This window comes from Vigna unguiculata, chromosome 7, assembly GCF_004118075.2.
Source record: "Vigna unguiculata cultivar IT97K-499-35 chromosome 7, ASM411807v1, whole genome shotgun sequence".
NCBI classification, from domain to species: Eukaryota; Viridiplantae; Streptophyta; class Magnoliopsida; order Fabales; family Fabaceae; genus Vigna; species Vigna unguiculata.
The window spans coordinates 4,561,675-4,584,545 of NC_040285.1; the positions used below are offsets into that span (position 1 = coordinate 4,561,675).

Sequence of the window (22,871 nt, forward strand, 5' to 3'; positions counted from 1 at the left end):
AGCTCCAAGATTCAAGACATTGGGGTCACCACCAAAACTGGTTTCAGAGTCATGGACCCAACATGCACACTAACACATACCACAGTACTATAATAATCATTTTCACATAGACCCTTACTATATTCCTTACTCTGCCTTCAACCTTCAAAGAACATACACACACAAACACAGACACAAGCATCCTCAAACCAACAACACCTTCTCAGATCTTACTATGATGTCTCAGTCATTTGTTATGCTTGCAGCATCACTGTTATTTGTTATAGCACAAGGTGTTGTGGGAGTGAACTCAGGTTCACAAGCTGATAAGATAAGCACTTTGCCAGGGCAGCCACCAGTCAAATTCCAGCAATATGCAGGTTACATTACAGTGGATGAGAAGCAGAAGAGAGCTTTGTTTTACTACTTTGTTGAAGCAGAAGTGGAACCAGCTTCAAAGCCATTAGTTCTATGGTTAAATGGAGGTATTGGTATATGCTGTAGTGTAAATGACAAAATTTCTTTTTTTTTTTTTGTTCTTGATTTTGGTTTTGGAATCTTAACCAAACCCTTTAGATTCAGTGGAAGAAGCAATTAAGATGCTTTTTGGGTTTTGAAGGGCCTGGTTGTTCTTCTGTTGGAGCTGGAGCTTTTGTTGAGCATGGCCCTTTCAAACCAAGTGAAAATGGACTTTTGAAAAATGAATTTAGCTGGAACAAAGGTAATCCAAAAAACTCGGCAAATCTTGTACTTTTTATTGGAATATGATAATGACCTTTTAGGTTTAATCAAGATTGTTTATTGATTTGAGTTTGTCCTTGTTGCAGAGGCAAATGTTCTGTACTTGGAATCACCAGCTGGTGTTGGTTTCTCCTACTCTGCTAACTATTCTTTCTATGACTATGTGAATGATGAAATGACAGGTTCTTCTTCTCTTCTTCCATTGCATTTTGTAAAAGTAGCATGTGAATAGTACTAAATGAGTCAAGGTTTAGCTGCTAACAAGTTTTGAACTGAATTGATGTGGAACAAACTATGATGTCACATTTCTCAGAATCTGATGTGTGGTTCTACTTCCTTACAGCAAGGGACAATCTTGTTTTCCTGCAGCGTTGGTTCACTAAGTTCCCAGAGTTCAAAAACAATGATTTCTTTATCACAGGAGAAAGCTATGCAGGTAGTAACATATGTCTGTGGTCAATGAATAATGTTTCATTTTGTGTTGTTTCTGTGAGATGATGCACACTAGTTTTCAGGTCACTATGCACCCCAACTTGCACAACTCATTGTTAAAACCAAAACCAAGTTCAATCTCAAGGGAATAGCAGTGAGTACACAGGAGATATTTTTAATGATTGATACATAAGAAGCAATTTTTTGTTAACTTGAACAGCACCACTTGTTTCTCATATTCTACACATGCAGATAGGGAATCCTCTTCTGGAATTTAACACGGATTTCAACTCTAGAGCTGAGTTTTTCTGGTCCCATGGCCTAATATCAGATTCAACTTACGAAATCTTCACCAAAGTATGCAACTATTCCCAAATTAGGAGACAACATCAAAGTGGGACACTTACCCCCATTTGTTCAGGGGTAAATAGGCTGGTGTCAACAGAAGTTAGTAGATACATTGATACATATGATGTTACACTTGATGTGTGTCTTTCATCAGTAGATCAACAGGCTTATGTGCTGAATCAAATGACTCAACTGGTACATGTTTCATCCATTTTGTGTCTATCTTAATTGGTTTTTCTTCAAGAACCTATTTGACAAGTTTTACTCGAGAGTTTAATTTTCTATACTTGTCCAAACATGTCATAATATGTTTTCCTGCTTATTTGTTTTGCATGCTTTGATCTCTTATGCAGCAAGAGGGAGCAAAGATAGATGTTTGTGTGGAAGATGAAACTACTGCTTATTTGAATAGGAAAGACGTGCAAGAAGCTCTTCATGCTAAGCTGGTAGGGATCACTTCATGGTCAGTTTGCAGCGAGTAAGTTTTGTTGCCTAAAAGATGGCAAAACTATAAGTTACAACTTTTTAATTTTAAGTGTAACTCAACTTTATAAAACCAGTTTAAGATAAGATTTATACCTACTTATATATTATAATCTCAAACACAGTCCAAAAGTCATTCATGGAGTGTTTGATTAGGATAGGATCATATGTAACATATAGATTCTACTTTTAAAGAGAAAACTAGCAAAAGATTGAGAATGTTAGAAAGAATAGATGCTTGAGTAAAGGAGATATGACTGAAAACATTGAGTGAACATCTTGTAAGAGAGAAGAGAGAAGATCGATTAATCAATTATCTTAAGGATTTGGGTCGGAGTTAATGTTAATTTCTTATATAGGTTATTTCTTCTGTAAATCCTCTCTTGAAAAACCCATCACAATTTTCCCCTTTAATGTTTGATCTCAAGTTCCAAAGATTAGAGAATTCTAGTTTCACCAAAAATAGTGTAATGAAAAAGAGAGGGACAAAACATAAGCTCTACCCTATTTCATCTAGCACCAAACTTTCAAGATCAGGGTGCTTGTTAATACAATACAAAAAATGTTCTCCTTTTCTGAGACTTTTGGATAGCTACTAATATTTTTTCCTGTCACAGTATTCTTAAATATGACATGCAGAATCTAGAGATTCCAACTATTTCTATTCTAGGTGCACTTGCTAAGTCTGGTATCAGGGTTCTGGTATACAGGTAAATGAGTTTTTGGTTTCTTTCTATTACTGAAATTTTAGTACATGTTTGGTTCAGTATTTGTATTTTCGAACTCACATTTCATATGTGAAGCATGTAAGTTATCAAAGTAACTTGAATTTGGTTGCAGATGATGAATATGTGTTTGAGTTAATCTAACATGAAATCAGATGTTCACTTTATTATGTCTATGCACCACATTCCTGTCACAGTTATTTATGCCAATATTCTTTTAAGTAAAGCAAAACAATTTCTTCTCTTACTGCAGTGGAGATCAAGATTCAGTGATCCCATTAATTGGTACAAGATCACTGGTAAATGGATTGGCCAAGAACTTTGGACTTAACACAACAGTGTCATACAGAACCTGGTTTGAGGGAAGACAGGTTAAGACTTTTAATGCATGAAGACCCTGAAAATTTTCACTGCATTTTAGTTCTGTGATTGAACTCAATCAAACCTTTTCTGATAATTTTCAGGTGGCTGGTTGGACACAAGTATATGGAGACATCTTATCATTTGCCACTGTAAGAGGAGCTGCTCATGAAGCTCCATTTTCCCAGCCAGAGAGATCACTGGTGCTACTCAAAGCATTTTTGGAAGGAAAACCACTTCCACAACCATTCTTTCAAATATGAATAACAGAGGTGTTCTTAGCTCAATAAGAAAAGTTTCCAAAACCCTCACATAAACTCATTATTCTCAATGGATCATCTTTCAATTGTTGTCAACATTCCTTCTATCTTTCTGCATAATTGTTTCCTTTTGGAGTGAATGTTGCATGGATTTCTCTCAACTAATTTCGTTCACGCCATTCCTCAAACAAGTGAAAGGCAGAAAACACATACAACAAAACCAAGCCTAGTACAAAATAGAGTAACTTTATCTATATACTTTTGTATAAGGATGTAAAAAAAATACGTACCTGCAAATATCCACGGATAAAACTCGCAACAGGTAGGAAATAAATATTATAAATGGATACTCGCGTGGATATTTTTTATACCTGCATGTTGACGGGGCAGGTACGGGTATCACAGTATACCTACATGTGGATACTCGTACCTGCTATACTGTAATTTAAATTAAAAAAAATTAAAAAAACATAATTAAATTATTAACATGTTGATTTTGAATGAGTTATTTTTTTATCAATTAGTTTAAAAAAAATCATTTCTTTGTAAACTTTCATTCAACACTGTTTAAATGGGTTATTTGGATTTTGTTTGAAATGTATGAATATTATGTATTGTATTTTATTTAAATTTACGATTAAAATATATTGTTAAATATTTATTTTTATTTTTTTTTAAATATCCATAGATATATGTGGATATCCATGGATATTCAAAAATTATGTGAGTATCCACATAATAGATATCCGACAAACATAGATATAAGTACAAGACGAATATTTATCCAACGTGTAAGATATGAGAAAACTACTACCCGTACCATTGAATTCGTGCTTGTGTCGACTTCTAAATATTGATAAAAACAAAATATACAAAATCAATTTTATCTAACTTTATACAAAATCATTCCTGGTTAGACAATTAAAAAATACAAAAATTTATAAAAGTGCGTCAAGAAATTATGAAAAATAAATTTCAGGCTGAAATTAAGGAGTTACATTAAGAAGTTGACCTTAATTGATTATGTAAGAAAGAAGGTGATGCGAGAAGTATGATCCCTATACCATTAGTCATGGTTTGTTTTGTTTTTTCTATGATTAAATTTTAATTTATCTAAAAACTTTATTTTCTTTACTTTAAATTTTTTTATTGTCTCATTCTTTTTAAGAATAATGCAAACAAAACATAATCACCATTAATTAATCGACAAAGTAAATGATATTCATATAGTGAAATTGATTTTAGTGTTTTCATATTTTCTTACGGTCAACTTTGAATTAGAAAAAAATTATACACATGCGTATAATAAAGTGAATTGTATAGGGAAGTGTGAGTTTATTTAACTTTATTGTTTCTTTCCAAGTCTCGGATTCAAACATTGTCTTAAATCCAATTTGTAGACAAAATAAATAAAATTCCTATCAATTCAAGGAAAATAAATGTAAGAGAAGAAAATTAAAATAAACTTGGTTCGGTAAACATCTTTCTAGATACGTGTCAAAATTAATGTCTAAAATATGTGATGCGTTAATTAGTTTAAAATATATCACAAAAATATTGAAAAAAAAACTTTAAATTTATTTTTGTGTGATATAATCAACTTATAAATAAAGTAAAATTTGGACAGGCCTTATGATTTTGTTGAAAGGAAACCACTATCATGAAAGTAATAAGAATTAAAAAGAGGAAAGAACTCTTCTGATATATTATCATCATTGCACATAAATACATGAAAGTGCTAAAAGTCTTTCATGAAATAATAGTAGTTTCTCCTCTTAACAACTAAGTTAAAAGATAAATCTTTCACGTGCGTGAAGTTTTTCTCTAAAATAAGGAGATCATGTATTTATAGGAAAATTATATTTTGACAAAAAAAAATTAATAAATTTGACAGTTTTTATAATTAGAATTTAAATAGATTGTTTTTCTTTTTATTTTTTAACCAAACTAAAGTAATAAAGTAATACTATCATTTTTCATATTTATATTTACTCCGCACAGAATGAACCTTTAACTAAATCTTATAAAATTAATGTCAATATGATAAATTTTGAAAGACTTAGTGTATTTGAGAATTGATGTACTTGGTGCTAAACTCACGTGGAGTTTCTAATTAGCTTTAAGTCGATAATTGATGTTATGACCTTCAAACTCTACTTATATGATCATACCTATTAATTAGTTTTAGGATAATGTCATGTATCAGTGTCATCATCAAATGTGATTATCTTTATTTTAATATAATTTCCATATATGTTTTCTTGATTCAATTTAGTCTTCACTTTTGTGTCTTTGATTCAATTTTATTCCATTTATTTAATAATTGAAACATATTTTTTAATTCATTTTTTAAGATTAAAAATAATTAAGTATAAATACTTTTTAAAAATTAAGAATTGATATTTATATTAAAATTTAGTGGTAAAAAAATGTTATACTAATAGAACAACATTGTCACCCAATTTTTTATTCAAAATAGAGCAATATTGCCTCTCTCTCTCTGATTCTAGACCAAATTTATTATTTGTATAAATGTTATATTAATATTTGTTAAAAAAAACTTTTTAAAATATTACATTATTGTATATTATTAACTAATGTTTTTGTTAATTATTACTTTTTTTTCAAAATAGAATAATACTCTCTCTCTCCAATTTGAAACCAAATTTATTATTTGTATGAATTTAATATGAATATTTTTTATTAAAAATGAACTTTTAACATATTACGTTATTGTATGATATTAACTCATATTTTGTTAATTATTACTTTTTTTATAAAAAAAAAACAATATTGTCTTTCTCCAATTCGAGAACAAATTTATTATTTGTATGAATGTTATATTAATATTTTTTATTAAAAATGACTTTTTACATATTTCATATTATATATTATTAACCCATATTTTGTTAATCATTTTTTTAATCACTAAATTTTAATATAAATATCAATACTTAATTTTGTAAACAATATTTATACTTTAGTTTTAATCTTATAAAAAAATGGATTAAAAAATTTGGGACAAAATTGAATCAAAGACATAAAAGTGAGGACTAAATTGAATCAAGAAGACATATATGAGGACTAAATTGAGATCAAGACAATAAAATTTGACAATAATACTAACACGTGACACTATTCTGTCACGTGACACTAACATTGTCACGTGTCATACCAGGGACTTGACACTAGGGATGACAACGGGACGGGAAGGAGACGGTTTCGCTATCCCATACCCACTAGCGAAACTAGGATGTGACAGGGGGAGCCACGGCTCCCCCATTTTTTTTTTAATTTTTTTTATATATATTTATATATTTTTTAAAATTATATTATATATTATTTATATTAAAATTATATTATGGAAAATTATAATAAAAGATAAAATAAAAAATTTTAATAGAGACATTAATTTATAAAAGAGATTAGGGTTTTTTTCTTACTATAAGATCTTTCCATCATGTAAATTATCATGAAAGTCTGTGAAGAGAGATAAATACAAAGGTTGGGAAATAGAGGTTGGAAACACATAGATCGAGATTCATGTATACATTCTTGCATGATCTATCACAAATCAATGTTAGTATCTTATTATGATTTATGTATGTTAGTTTATGATTCTTTTTAGGATGTTTCTTCCAAATTAAGTTTATCCCAAATTAATATAACCCCTAATTATGATTTTAGGGATTCTTTTATGAAATTGGTATGAACCCTAATTATAATTTTTTCTAAATTATTATAATCCTTAATTATGAAATTTAGGGATTTTGTGTTTTTCGCTACCTATGGTATTTTTTTTTAAGTTTTGAATTTATACAGTATTGCTTATTTAATTAAAGTAGTATGAGTTTTGTTATGTTTTGCATTGTGATAATTGTGATTTGTGAATATAAATTTTATTTTTTCTAAATAGGTAAGGGGTGATAAATTTATATTAGAAAGATTATGATAAAAAGTAAAAAAATTGATTCCTTTTTTCAAAGAGAAAGGTTTGTGATGAAGATGAAAAAGAAATGCATTTACGTTAACTAAGCTTGAGAAATTTAATAAGAACCAAGAATTTAAGACAATATAAAACAAATCTCTAAAGTTATCAAAGTTACATATAATGAATTTAACAATTCAATAGAACGTGATCCGGAAAAAACCACATCAAATTTGACAATACCACCAAATCAAATTGATGAGATATGAATGCCTTATCTAAAATGGTATTCATGAATTGGTATCATGATATAATAGCGAATGATAGTAATATTTTTTTGAATTCTACTATTTGTTATAAGAAGAGGAAATGAAGAGAAAAAAATGAATAGTTTTTCTTCTAAAAAAAATTATATATAACAAATCTAATTTGGCCCCCCTACAATTTTAGTCCAAGTTCCGCCACTGCCCATACCCATCTCCGTAAAAAAAATTCATCCCCATCCCCATACCCAAATTCAACGGGTATCAAACTTTTGTCTCATCATCATCCCCACCGGATAATAAGTATAATCTTGTACCCATACCCGTATCCGTTTTCTTATACTTCAATATTAATTTTAATTAATTTTTATAAAATAATAAAAAATTACGTAAAGGAAACACAATATTATGAAATATTCAATATTAGGAGGATGATTGTTTCTTTCATATCAAATACTTTGAAATAAATTATAATTGTTTACATTTTATATTAGAATACCAAATAAATTTTATGAGAACCAAAACATTTATTAAATTTACAAACATTAATGAAACCTAGTTGATAAAATTTAAAAATATTTTTAAAAAAATATAAAAGGAAAACAAATATTCAAATTAAAATGTATTTTAAATGTTTGTTTACTTGAATTTTTTAAATTCTAATAAATCTCTTTTTTATACACTAATAAAAGTTATAATACATCACTTGATCAAAATGATGCAAAGAATAAATAATAAACATAATAATAAAATATATGTTCGATGGTGATAAAAAATATTCATGACAATTACATTAAATTTTTATATTGTAGTAAATAAAAGTTATTTATACAATTATAGTACAAAAATAAATTACAATATAATTGATAATGAGTTAGAAAATAAAAAATAATTAGATAAAATATATCGAAATAATATTCTACATGATGAAAATAAACAACAAATAAAAATATAACAAAAATTAACAAATGAGTGTCTTAGAAACAATTTGAGAGACTATTGAAAGAAATCACACAATGAGAAACAAATGTATAATTAAGGGTATGATAAGATGAAAAATACCTTAGAGATCTAAGAACACTTTTCAAATATCAACATATCATATATATACTCAATGGTTGATAAATAACGAAAATTGTTTTAACGAAACAAAAGAGTTATTCAAATGAAACAAAAATGAATAATAATAAGTAAATAATTTTTTTTTCCAATATTTACTAGTAAATGAAAGGTTTATGCTATTAAACACTTAAATTGAGAGTATTCAACATTCTCATGTTAAAGAAAAATATATAATAAATATAAATATTAAAAAATAATATAAATATTCAAATGTGAGACATAAATTTTTTTTAATTGACATACATCCTTTTAACATAATTACATAAAGGTTATGATAAGATGAAAAGTATATTGGAGATACGAATGAATTTCATGACAAACCAAATAATTAGAAGAAATAAAAAATAGAAAGTATATATATATATATATGGTTACTTAATTAATTGTGATTATTTTAATAATTTAAATGGGGTGGGAGATGTTGCGGGGACGGGTATTGTGGCGGGGATATGTACATCCTCATACCCATCCCCATACCCAATTGAAAAAGTTGAGGATTTCTCATACTCATACCCATATCCAGTCTATTTCATTCATTCCCAGATTCTTTATAAAGAAAACAAGGTAACTAAGATTTTGAATCTTTTATTCAAAGTCTAACAATTGGCCTTATCATTATTCCAAGCAAATAATACATGTGAGTAGCACCTATTTCGTGCGAGTCTCAACTTGTTGGATCCTATTATGTAATTGCACCTCTATTAGATTAGCTATCATATTTTGCAAAGTTTCTTGGGACAATTTAGTTGTTGCTCGTCATGATCCTTCCTAAGCTTTGTATTGGGTCTTAGGCTTCCATCTTATCTTGGGTATGGGCTCTGTCGTAATTAATTGCATTAGCCTAGTCAATGATATCATGACATTATACATGTTGGTATTTATAGTGTACATTGTGGTTGTATACTAAAATGTACACAAGGTTTACCATATGCATGCAAATCAGTGTGATGTGAACTCAATAGCATACCATTGAATGCAAGTTCATGTTATATGGACCAAACTTATTTTTTCTTATATGTCATCATGTAGTTCATTGTATGAATTGTTGAACTTGACATCATTTTAAATCAATTTAAAGAAGTTAACATTATAGGTAAAGTGATAATTAATGACAAATTAAATTACATATCTCAATATGACATCAATATATGTGCACCAATGAATAAAGCGAGGGATCTCACAAAATTGAGCAAATAGACTTGGTAGGTCTACAAAGCATGACCCATCATAGTTTAAGCATGTTGATTTCATTCATTCTATGCATAATAGTTCTTCTACATGGAAGTCAATCAAGGAGAGGGGAAAGACCAATGTCCCTATGCATAATAAACCAGTTTCTATGTTGAATTAGTTTGGTCCCAATTGTTACCCTTACATAGTTGTTGTCATTGATATGAAGACTAATGATTATTGTATATTGTTGCATAGTTGAGAATGGGTGAAAACTCATGCCGCTAGTGAGAATAGATTTATTTAAAGAAATTGGGCTATGACATGATGAATATGTTACAATGTGAAGTGGTTATAAATGGCTAGACCAGGCCATTACTTGTGGATGGGATGTCAACAATAAGAAATTTCAACATTATTAAGATATTTTCCACTATTACCTATTGATAGTTAACATACATATAAGAATCAATTAGAATAAACTCTAAAATTAGTGATAATCTTCATCGTTAATCTCATAATTTTAAATCAAATAAAAAATTATCTTAAGCTAAGATTTTCTTTTGCTCATAATCTTGTGATCCAAATGTCGTAAGATCAATGGAATATTGTAAAAAATAAAAACATCTCGATGAGTTGTTAGTTTTAAGACTAAGTCAACACCAATTTGATATATTTCCTAGAAATGGTCTTATTTAAATTGCTTAATCGTACAAATTCTTAGTTTATCAAATGCATACTTTCATCGGAAGTTTTAATAACAGTTTTGTTAGGTGTGTAAGCCCAAGTTGTAGAGAAAAATATCATTCCATTGGTTGTTGATTATTGGTGTGACTGAAGAATGCAAACAAAAATATAATTAAGTTATTGGATTTATTCTAAGTATTAACAACCAAGTTGTACCCTATAAACATGTATATATACTCTTAAGAAGAAGTTATTGGATATATAAATTTGCAGTGCAAAAAAGATGATATCTCTTCGCTTATGGAGTCTCCTTCTAATACTTAAGTGTTTTCTTCTTTTGGCTCAAACATATTCACAAGATGAACGAAAGGTAAATATTAACTTTCATAAGGTGAAGTTTCACTTTACAAATTATAACATATAGTTTCTTTTATCATCTTTCAAACAGCTTTAGGTAAAAAAAAAAAAATTAAAAATATTTTCTAAGAAAACATTTGAATCATACACTGATCTTGAAGAAATATGTATATTTGTTCATGCATCATCTTTTGAGAATAGTGATATTTTTTATTTTTATTTGACCTTTATAATATTTTGCCCAAAACTTTCTATCTCTTCGATCTGTCGGAATATCTAAAACAGAATGCTAATTGTTGTTCAAATTTTAACTTTTTATGGCGGTATAAGCAATTAGTTATGTTTTGGAAAAGCGGGAAAAATATTAATTATCTCGAAATTTCGAGTGTGTGTATAAAAATTTATATTATTAATCAGTATTTTTTTTATCAGAAAAAAATATTAATAACTATTAATAATCGGTATAAATAATATTACTGATAAAATATAACTTTTAAAATAATTATTAAGATATTGAAAAAAAATTATACATGTCAGAAATTAATACTAATATAAAACTCTTTATTTACACATTAATTTTGCTATAAATTTGAAGGACTAGAATGTTTATTTTTCAATAGTTACACCCACCTACCTAATAATTAGCGGAAATTTTGATTTATTAGGTTATATTAAGTCATCTCTATTATTATAGATCACATTATAATATTGTTTTGATATATATATATATATATATTAAGATAGAAAGTATTAAAAAAGTGATTTTATCTTTTATTCACTTAATAAATTATTACTTTTTAATGACAAAATTATTAGAAGTATAGAAAAATTATTATATTTATCAATTATTACAAATAGGTTCCAAACCATTTAAGGTAGATCTTAAAATGAGTTCTAATTGGTCAAATAAATCGGTTCATGTTCGAAGTAGATTGGGTTGAAAAAATTTAAGTTTTTTACTTTGATGTAGGTTGAAGTGAGCTTGTTTCATTTAACTCACATGTTAAACACGTTTGAGCTGGATTGAATATGGGTTGGTCCGTAACTCACAAAAAAATAATTTATTAATTTTTTACCATTTTTTATGATTTTATATATAATTAAAATTATTTACTACTTTTAACTATAGAGATTCATAATTTGATCATTTTAAGTACTAGAATATTGTTCAATAATATTTGAATAATTTTGATCTATAATTTATTTGTTTGTCAAATTTTATACATTGGTACTTTAATTTTTAGCTACTATTTTTATCATGATATTTGAAGTACTAGGTAAACACTTTGGTTCTACTAATATAAAAAAATGAATTTAGTCAATCAATTTTTCTTGTACTACAGTAAATATATAAATATATAAAATAAATTGAAAAAACAAAACATAAGTTAATCAACAAGTAACTCACCAACTTGTGGTGGGTCTAGTCGGGTTACAAAATTTGTTAACAAAAAAATGAGTCGGATTAAGCTGACCTTTTTTAATTTAACCCATGGTGAACCAACATGTGTGAACCAAGTTGCCTCACTTTAACATCTCTATTAAAGTGCTAAGAGTGTAATAATTAATTTTTAATCTAAAATTCCTCCAGATTACTTTTAGAGGCCTCGGCCTTCAAGTTTTACTTAGTCCAAACGCCAAACAAAGCTTCTTATTTTATGTACTTAATTATGATCGAACAATATCTTATATAGTCACAAATCTTACATAGAAAGATCAACATTTTATAAAGTTAAACACAACTTTCTAACCTTGAACTAATTTCAATATAAAGGCTAAGAGTCTCCTTGAAGAACCAAATGTCTTCTAAGTACATAGTATATAACCTTAGCTTATTTCAATATAAAAACTATATATTTTTCATACTACAAGAATTTTTTTTTATTAATGAAATTTTACCAATGAAAATAAAGTCGTTTGTAAACCCAAATTTACTAGTGGATTTTAGAATTTAAATTATTGATAGATATTTCTGCTAGTAACGTTATATGGATAAAATTTGTTGGTAAGATTCGTCGATAAATTAGAATCTATATTATTGACGAATACTTTCGTTGGTAATGTATGCAACAATCAATCTCGTCAGTGATGTATCTGATAGTCAATTTCGTCAATAATGTATCTGATGATCAATTTCGTCAATAGTGTATCCGATGGTCAATTTTGTCAATAATTCTTATTGGTGACATATATTTCTATTTGTAAATTTGTCGATAAAATGAAGGATAATTTTTTTGCAAAGTCCGGTGAAATTTGTTTGTATAGTAAGAGAAGAAGAGGAAGAGAATGAATAAGAAACCAATAAGAAAGCGAGGGAGGAGAGGAAAGAGACGGGATAATAGGAGGATGAGAAAAAAAGAGGAATAAGAAAATAAAAAGAAGAGAAGAGGAGGAAGAAGAATAAAAAGAAGAAGGGAAGAGGAGGAAAAAGAAAATCAAAAGATTTTAAAGACATATTTTTGACCTACCATCAAATAAAACATTAATTAAGACGCACCTTTTTCAACCACGTTCCGCCTATTTTTTCCATTTATTTACAATGCTTACCATGAAATAATATGATGAAAATGTTGAGGTCCGAAATTCAAAATTGAAATTTTTTATTTATCTGTTCTTAGTCGTCATGTAAAAAAAAATAGAAAGTGATTATTACCTTAAAGCTTTTTCAATATCCAAAATGCATTTCCTTACATGCGAGAGACTTATATTAGAATTTTTAAAAAATATATATATAATAAAATAAATCTTAAAAAAATAAATTAAAATATTAATAATAACTTTTATAATGAGAATACCTTATTACTATAATATATCGTTAATTTAACATGAAAACAAAATTTTAGATTCTAAATAATGGTTTTTGTTTATTTTGTTTGTAAGATCTACATTGTGTACATGGGTGATCTTCCCAAAGGCTTCCAATCCACGGAATCACTTCACATCACTATGCTTCGAAATATCACCGGCAGGTTATTAATTCAATTTTCTTTTTAAGTTTCTTCTACTATTTTAACTCATTCCGATAGAATTTGGTTAAATTTATTATTTGATTTTGATTTTTTTTTGTGTGAATAACTCATTGGAATTAAATATAAAATAAGATGTTGTTTAAAATACAAATTCATCTTTATTTTTTATTTTTATTCACATATTTTATAGATTTAGAATTTTTGTCCCATTAAATGAATATTATACTTGTATCTATGTTAATATCTGCTCTTTATTAATTTAAATATGAACTAAATAATTTTTTACAAAAAAACTACAACAAATATAAATTTAATATTATGAATGATTCCATGTAAAAAGATACATTTTTGTTAGTTTTTTTCCTTCATGCCAAATCATATTATCAAATAATAATTCTGTAAATATGATTGACATGTTAATTCAATAAAATTATTTGAATAAAGTCACAAAAATGTTATAATTAATGTTGTGATAAAAAAATTTAAAATTATTGTAAGGAGACTAAGATTTTTCAAATAAAAAAAAACTAACTGATAAATTAAGTTTTTTTACATTTGAAATTAAAAGTTAACTAAATATTTCCATATGAAAAATTAAATAATATATAAAATTATATTAGAATATATATATATATATATATATATATATATATATATATATATATATATATAATAGAAATTATTTGATATTGAAGTTGGTATTTCCTAAAATACAATAAGAAATACATTTATCATTTGAAATGGCTTGCATGCAGCAAATTTACCCCAGATATTTTGCTACATAGCTACAAGAAGATTTTAAATGGTTTTGTTGCAAAGCTAACAGAAGAGGAAGCAGTGAAAATGGCAGGTATACATTAATTTACACTGCATGCATAATCACTATCTCATTCTCAAATTACCTTTTTATTATGGGTGTTGGAAAAAACATTATTTTGTTTCCGTTTATTTATTCTCTTTAATTAATTATTATAAGTGTATTTATTTTAATATTTTTTTAACAATGATATTTTAATAATTTTCTTTTACGATCTAAAACTTGAGATAACAGTTTTCAAATAATTTTGAAATATAAAAAAATTGAAAAATTAAAAAAATGAAAAGTCACTTAAAAAAGTTACTTCAAGTTATAACAGAAAGTTATCAGTTTTTCAAAAAAAAATTAATTGATAAAAAATTACTTTAAGTTAATCGATAAAAAATTATTTTTTAATTTTTTTAGGATTGGACGGTGTGGTTTCTGTTTTCCCAAACAAAAGGAATGAACTGCAGACAACAAGATCTTGGGACTTCGTAGGTTTATCTGAGTGTGTGAAGAGAAGAAGCGCAGAGAGTGACATAATTGTTGGAGTAATAGATACTGGAATTTGGCCAGAATCCGACAGTTTTAACGATGAAGGATTTGGTCCTCCTCCACAAAAATGGAAGGGCTCTTGCAATAACTTTCCGTGCAACAAGTACATAACATCTTCTTTTGATAAATAGTGAAGGTGGATAATGATATTTTAACTCATTTTTTTAGCCACTTCTAATTTATCACTTCAATTATCATTAGATTATCGCATTACATCATTAAAAAAAATCAAAATAGATGATCTAATGATAATTGAAATAATAGACTAAAAGTGGATCAAAAAAGATGAATTAAAATATCATTATCCATAGTTAATATTTTCTTTTCTCCTTTTTAGTTCCTTTAATTGTTTTCATGGTGACATGGAGACTTTTCTTCCCTTTTAAGAACAACGTATATAAAAATAAAATGAACACAACTTTCTTTTTATGTTCTAATAATATTGTAATATACATCTTCAATGTTGACACATCTTATATCATTTGACTAAACAATAATATAGCATGTAACGTGAATGACAACATAGACACAAATATAGTGATTGTAATCTCATTTAATTGCCGCTAATCTCATATTACGAGAATATTTAACCAATTTATTGAATTCCTTTGTATTATTAATTTTAAAGTATAAATGACTTAACATTCATAATCAACCTTTCATCCATTACCAATGCAAAGTCTAAGCCCATTACACTTAGTTAAAACTGAATCATTTAATTCAAATCATTGAATTTGATGAAATAGTTACCCAAAACAAACATATAAACAAACTCAAAAGTTAATTTAGAGACACTTTCAAAGTATATTGACTTTGATAATGTATTTAAGTTTTACTTTACATAAAATAAATACATTTCATATTCATAATAAGCCAACTAACTAAATATACTTCAATGTACATACTCAACACATATGCAATCTTTTATAGGATAATACATACAAATCTTAAAATTAACAGTTTTTATTAACTTGAACAGTTGTTTACATCATTTTACATCATTATTCCAATTCATCACATAAACAAAATCATAAATTTTGTAAATTTCATCATTTTGGTGATTGATAAAATAACTCTTAATTTTTGAAAATTAGTGATGTCTGTTTCTCATCAATCATTTCTTAACAAATGTACTGATACGTAATAGTATCAACAAGAATCATATCCACACAAATTTAGTAAATATATTGATAATTAATTAGTTATTATTTAAAAGAAATTATTTCATAAATTTATATTCCATAAATTCAACAACAATGAACAATGAAACAGAAATCATCAGAAATCATATATATATATATATATATATATATATATATATATATATAATATATATATATAACATGAAATATTGAGTTTACGAGTCTTCCGTATTCATTATTCAATAACCTTTGTAAAGATTATAAAAGTAAAATAAGTTTTTTTTTTTTCTATTTGGATAACTACCTCAACATTTGAATCTTTAAATTATTTATTTAAAACCTATGTTTATATGGAATAAAAAAGAAGTAATTTAATTTTGACATATCTAAAACAATTCTCATCACTTTTACACTAAAATCATCCCACAAATTACATAAGGCAAGACACTATTAGTAATTTAACATTTGACAACTTTTTGCAGCAAAATAATTGGAGCTAAATACTTTCGTACGAGCCATTCATACGGAGAAGAAGATGACTTCATATCTCCAAGGGATTCAAATGGACATGGCACTCACTGTGCATCCATTGTTGGCGGAAACCCAGTTGAGTTCGCAAGTTTCTTTGGGCTTGCGTCAGGAACAGCACGAGGAGGAGTTCCGTCAGCACGCATTGCCGTCTACAAACCTTGTTGGTCATCTGGTTACTGTGATGATGCAGACATTCTTCAAGCATTTGTTGAAGCCATTGAAGATGGTGTTGACATCATTTCCATTTCAATCGGACCTACCTACGTACAATACAACGACTATTTCAATGATATAAATGCCATTGGGGCTTTCCATGCTATGAAGAAAGGTATACTAACGTCCACTTCTGCTGGTAACAGCGGTCCAGAGTATTATACAATATCCAAAAATGCGCCATGGGCACTTTCTGTAGCAGCTACCACCATTGACAGAAGGATTCTTACCAGTGTTCGGTTGGGTGATGGCACAGTTTATCAGGTATTTCAGACTCTTTTTTTTTGTTTTCATGTTTTTTTTATTGCTTCAATTAAACTATTCTCAACATTTAGGGAGTTTCGGTTGATATATTTGATCCAAATTACGAGAGCTATCCATTGATTTATGCTGGAAATGCACCAAACATCGTTGGTGGATACAACAGTTCCATATCCCGGTACCAAAATCTAATCCTCATCTCTTATGATAAATTAGAGTTAAATATGATTCTTATTCTTTAATTTTAAGTGAAAAATGAAATTACTTCATGTTTAAAATGTTTATCTAATTTAGATGTTTTAACTTTACTGCGCTAACATTACAATGGAGATGTATTAGATAATGTAAATGACTTGATTGCTATTGTGATACATGTTTGTTTAAAAATATCGTATAAATTTAATAGAATTTGGTTAAAATGACTAAATTCAATTATTTTTAAAATTAGCAAATTAAATCGAACCAAAAGAATTTAAAAATAAACTAATTCCAAATTTCACTTGAAGAAGACAAAAATATATTTAATCCTTTTACGATTACATTTAGTGATTTTCAGGACTATCTCCTAACATTATCACTACTTATTAGGTTATGCCAAGAAAATTCCTTAGACAAGAATTTGGTGAAAGGAAAAATTGTTTTGTGTGATGGTTTGCAAGAATCTTCATATGTGGGATTGGTTTCTGGAGCAGCTGGTATTTTATATAGAAGTTTAGTGCCAAAAGATGTCGCATTTACATATGGATGGTCAGTAGTTCACCTTCGCCACATAGATGGGGCTCGCATACATTCTTACATAAGTCGATCAAGGTATATTTAATTTTCTTCTTCTATATTTTCTCTTTACAGTTTTATGAATTTTGAAATGCCACTTCAAAAATTTCTGTTAAGTTTTCACAATAAAGATCATAAAAACCATTTTCTTTAGTGTATACAAATAACAAATTTATATTATCTTAACTGTAGTAATCCCACTGCTACCATATTTAAGAGTCATGAAGATGAAGACTCAGAAGCCCCTTACATAGCTCAATTCTCATCTAGAGGACCAAATGCCATAACTCCAAACATTCTTAAGGTAATATACATAACAATTTGTATTTTCAAAGATATAGTTTGCTTATTCTCACCATTTTCTTGATTTTGTAGCCTGATTTAGCTGCTCCAGGGGTTGACATTTTAGCTGCGTGGTCTCCAATTTCACCTGTTTTTAATGTCAGAGGAGATATTGGAGTTGCAGAGTATAGTATAATGTCTGGCACTTCAATGGCATGCCCTCATGCCACTGCTGCAGCAGCTTATATCAAATCATTTCATCCTAATTGGTCCCCTGCTTCAATCAAATCAGCACTAATGACCACTGGTAATCACTCTTCTCAAACCCTAAATCACATTATTCCATTCAAACTTTTACTAATTTAACCCTTCAGTTTTAAAAAAACATTGATTTAATCCTTCTAACAAACTTATAAATTTATTTGACATTTTAAATGCGTTTCTCAATTAATATTGAAGCGAAAATGTGTCTAATGGTGTTAATAATTCAAATATTATCATGAAATATGTTTGAAACATCAAATAAACTCAACAAAAAAATTGATAAAATGACTAAATTTACGCATTTCTAAAGTTAAGTGACCAAATTGTGTCAAAATTTAAAAAATAGACTAATTTCAATTTTTACTGATAAAATGACCAAGACATATTTAATCCTTATTTTTATTTAGTAATAAACAAAGAAAGTAAACATGTAATATTGTCTAAACAAATAGAGTTATGCAAAGTGTGTTGTTTTTCTCTCTCTTTGCAGCTACCCCAATGAGTCCATTACTAAATCCTGAAGCTGAATTTGCTTATGGTGCTGGCCAGATCAACCCTATGAAGGCACTGAATCCTGGGTTAGTTTATGATGCAAATGAAAGTGATTATGTTAACTTTCTATGCAGCCAAGGATATGATACTAAAAACTTGCAAACTATTACAAACGATGATAGTAGTTGTACACAACAACCTAATGATGGAATGGGTTTGGATCTTAATCTGCCATCTTTTGCTCTTTCCATGTACACTTCAATACCTTTTAGTAGCACTTTTCATAGAACCGTTACCAATGTCGGAGCAAACACATCAATATACAAAGCTAGGCTAAATGTACCTTCATCTTCGTTAAAGTTGAAAGTAGAGCCAGACGTTATGTCCTTCTCATATGTGGGTGAAAAGAAGTCCTTCACTCTTGTGATTGAAGGGACACTTGATGTGGAGACAGTTTCGTGTTCTTTGATTTGGGACGATGAAACTTTTCAAGTAAGGAGCCCTATTGTTGTTTTTCCTTTGTTTACTTCAAAAGAAGAATCTGAGGGAGAGTGAGAGAATAAATTTGAGTGGATTAGATGGTGAAATGTGAGTTATTTTTTTTAAAAGGATTAGAGGATGAAAGTGAGTATTTATAGGTAAAATTTGTGAAATTGTGTGAGTGATTTGAATGATGTGATAGATAAAAAATAAAATTTTAATATATCAAAATGAAAGAATACAATTTTTGTCTTAAAGTTAAAATTCATATATTTTAATTATTATTATTAATATAATAATAAATATATTATTATTTAATAATATTATTAATACTATTGTTACTTTTATATATATATATATATATATATATATATATATATATATATATATATATATATATATATATATATATATATATATATATATGTGTGTGTGTGTGTATGCGGGCGCGTGCAGAGGTTAGAAGGGGCCTGGCCAGCCTCCCTCCCCCAAATTTTATTAATTTTTTTACATTATTTTATATTTAGTTTTTTTAATTATATAAATTTGTAATATTTTTTTAAAATTATATGTATTTTTTTAATTAAATAATATTATAATAAAATATAATTAAATATTTTTTATTTATTTTATGAAGTACAATAATAAATAATAAAACATAAAATCAAATATATAAAGAATCAAAATTATTAAGATCTTTTTTATTTTATCTCTTATTATTTTTTGAGTTTCTCATGTATTGTATTTTTTTCTCATACTTATTTATTTTCTTTTGTTACTAAAAAAAATTAGACAAAAACTCATCAATTATGTCCTAATTTTTTTCATATCTTCTCTTTCATTATTAAATAAATAAATAAGATAATTTTCTCTTATCTCACTTGATAATGAACTATTTGTTTAACATTTAGCATTATTTTTTATCTCATGATCTTTTTAATATCCATTTTTATTAATATAGAAGAGGAAACAATGTACTATGAGATTTTTCATAGTCGATTTTAAATTGTAACTTGATTATCATAGTTTTCTTAGTAATTATGTCTCTCAACTTTTGATTAATTTATGATAAATTATTTTTTAGTCTTAAATTTATTTTTTAAATAGGTATATTGATGAAAAACAAAAAGAATAAATTTTATTTTTTAAAATTGATAGAGAAAGTGTTGGTGAAGATGAAACATGATAATATGGTTGTTTATCGTATAACAATGAAATGAAAGCTTGTAAAGACTATTTGAATCAAATGCACGTTAATAAAATAGAATATGAATATTTTGTAGATAATATAGTTATTTACATCGAAAAAAGTTAACTGAAAAATTTAATTATGATTTAATTACCACGAGTTCAAAAATATGAAAAAACGATAAACATTCATTTAGATATGTATAATTTCCTTGATAGTTAAAAATATACTAAATTATGTATTTATTTTTATTAAATTAGTCACAATAATATTAAATATATATATATATATATGTACATATATATATACACATATGTATATATGTATATGTATATATACATATACATATATGTATATATATATGTACATATACATGTATATGTATATATATATATATACATATATATACATATATATATGTATATATACATATGTATATATACATATACATGTATATATATATATATGTGTGTATATGTATGTATATATATATATACATATACATGTATATATACATATATACATATATATATATATGTATATATACATACATGTATATGTATATATATACATGTATATATACTATATATACATATACATGTATGTATATATATATATATGTATATATGTATATATACATATATATATATATATATACATATATACATATATATATATATATATATATATATATATATATATATATATATATATATATATATATATAACAAGAATACAATTCTTCAAGCTTGTTATGTTTTTCTTATGAATGATTTAGATAGAGAGTATGCATATAAGGCTTGATCAACACGTGAAACATCAAATCTCAACATCTTCATTAATGTAAGCATGGTTTCTATATGTTTCAATGCAATGACTTCGTGTATCTTCATCAAATATTCAAACATCAAATCATCCAGGCTATTTGTGCCAATAGGAGGAAGAATGGTGTAAATACCTATTCATGTATTGCTTTTTTATTTGTATTGTTTGTAGTATTTGTATTATTTTATTTGAAGAACAAAAATACCCATAAGTATTATACAATTATGTTTAATATTCACCAATAAAAGTTAAAAAATAATTAAATAGTTAAGTAACTATATTTTAATGTTGCTAAAAATTAAAATATAATTAAACATCAAGAAGTTTAAATTAATGGGAAAACTAACAAAAAATAGTGTTAAACATTTAAAAAGTTAAAAAAAATAAAGTATCAATTAGAAACTTCATTGAGTTTCATTTTTTTACTTCTCCATAACCTCTTACAATATTTCTCTTATCTTAACAAAATCTTTTGTAATAAAGAAATAGACAATATTTCAATATTTGAAACTGTTAATTATAAATATATAAAGCTAACAATATGTCAAAGAGACATTTTTCTTTTTACTTTTTAGTAAAGACTTTTAGATTCTAAAATACTTATTTTGTATCAAAGATTTTGTTTAGAAATTTCATAGAATATTTTTATCTTTATAAAATTTGTTATATTTATTTATATTATTTTAATAATTAAGTTAATTATTTTAATTCTCAATATAAATATAAATCTATGCACATTAATTATTTTTTAACTGATATGGAACATCGGTTAACATTCTAAAAAAACTATTTATATAATAATTAAATTTTAAAAATAACTAGACAAAAAAAATGGTGCATATTTTCCTGACTGATATGGCAAATAAAGAATAATAACCTAAACAACAAAATATTGTTCTATAAATTAAGTGTGAAATGATCATAGAAAACTTTAACATAGAATTTTTAGTTTTTGTTTGGATTAAAGAATAAAAGTCAGAGAATGATGAAAGAAGAGAAAGAAGAGAAAGACGAGAATCGAAAAAAAGAGAAAAGAATAATGGTGATACGTAAAAATAGTAGTGTGTGGTAGGTATATAGTATGTGATTATTTTAACATGCAAGTAATTTATATTTTTTTTTATAATTTTAAAATGCGATGATAAAATAGAATTTAAAATATGTATTAAGATGGAAAATTCCATTATATATTGTTATAAATAGTTAATATTATATACTTGTATTTTACCTCAATAAAAGT

At 26.5% G+C, this 22,871-nt stretch overlaps 2 protein-coding genes across 3 annotated transcripts; both read left to right on the top strand.

Annotated features, from left to right (window-relative positions):
- Nucleotides 1-3,468, top strand: LOC114192618 (serine carboxypeptidase-like 45). Its single transcript, XM_028082397.1, has 10 exons — nucleotides 1-464; nucleotides 599-700; nucleotides 807-902; nucleotides 1,064-1,156; nucleotides 1,236-1,306; nucleotides 1,405-1,695; nucleotides 1,854-1,978; nucleotides 2,601-2,693; nucleotides 2,962-3,079; nucleotides 3,173-3,468. Exons 1-10 carry the CDS (start codon nucleotides 215-217, stop codon nucleotides 3,329-3,331), a joined length of 1,398 nt encoding a protein of 465 aa, XP_027938198.1. The 5' UTR covers nucleotides 1-214; the 3' UTR covers nucleotides 3,332-3,468.
- Nucleotides 3,469-10,756: 7,288 nt separating this feature from the next.
- Nucleotides 10,757-19,808, top strand: LOC114190001 (cucumisin-like). Of its 2 annotated transcripts, XM_028078737.1 has the most exons (10): nucleotides 10,757-10,868; nucleotides 13,736-13,824; nucleotides 14,580-14,674; nucleotides 15,047-15,281; nucleotides 16,803-17,328; nucleotides 17,400-17,503; nucleotides 17,914-18,135; nucleotides 18,292-18,403; nucleotides 18,475-18,688; nucleotides 19,136-19,808. In XM_028078737.1, exons 1-10 carry the CDS (start codon nucleotides 10,782-10,784, stop codon nucleotides 19,690-19,692), a joined length of 2,241 nt encoding a protein of 746 aa, XP_027934538.1. In that variant the 5' UTR covers nucleotides 10,757-10,781; the 3' UTR covers nucleotides 19,693-19,808. The 2 variants fall into 2 exon arrangements, with proteins under 2 accessions (XP_027934538.1, XP_027934539.1); XM_028078738.1 differs by lacking the exon at nucleotides 14,580-14,674 and having other exon boundaries at nucleotides 10,771-10,868.
- Nucleotides 19,809-22,871: the final 3,063 nt, after the last annotated feature.

What these genes read in the sequence shown, in the direction of transcription:
- LOC114190001 (XM_028078737.1), top strand. Translation starts at nt 10,782, where the DNA reads ATGATATCTCTTCGCTTATGGAGTCTCCTTCTAATACTTAAGTGTTTT. An exon ending in AATAACTTTCCGTGCAACAA is followed by an intron (nt 15,282 to 16,802) that starts GTACATAACATC and finishes AACTTTTTGCAG; the next exon opens with CAAAATAATTGGAGCTAAAT. An exon ending in ATCAGCACTAATGACCACTG is followed by an intron (nt 18,689 to 19,135) that starts GTAATCACTCTT and finishes CTCTCTTTGCAG; the next exon opens with CTACCCCAATGAGTCCATTA.
- LOC114192618 (XM_028082397.1), top strand. Translation starts at nt 215, where the DNA reads ATGATGTCTCAGTCATTTGTTATGCTTGCAGCATCACTGTTATTTGTT. An exon ending in TGAATCAAATGACTCAACTG is followed by an intron (nt 1,696 to 1,853) that starts GTACATGTTTCA and finishes TCTCTTATGCAG; the next exon opens with CAAGAGGGAGCAAAGATAGA. An exon ending in ATCAGGGTTCTGGTATACAG is followed by an intron (nt 2,694 to 2,961) that starts GTAAATGAGTTT and finishes CTCTTACTGCAG; the next exon opens with TGGAGATCAAGATTCAGTGA.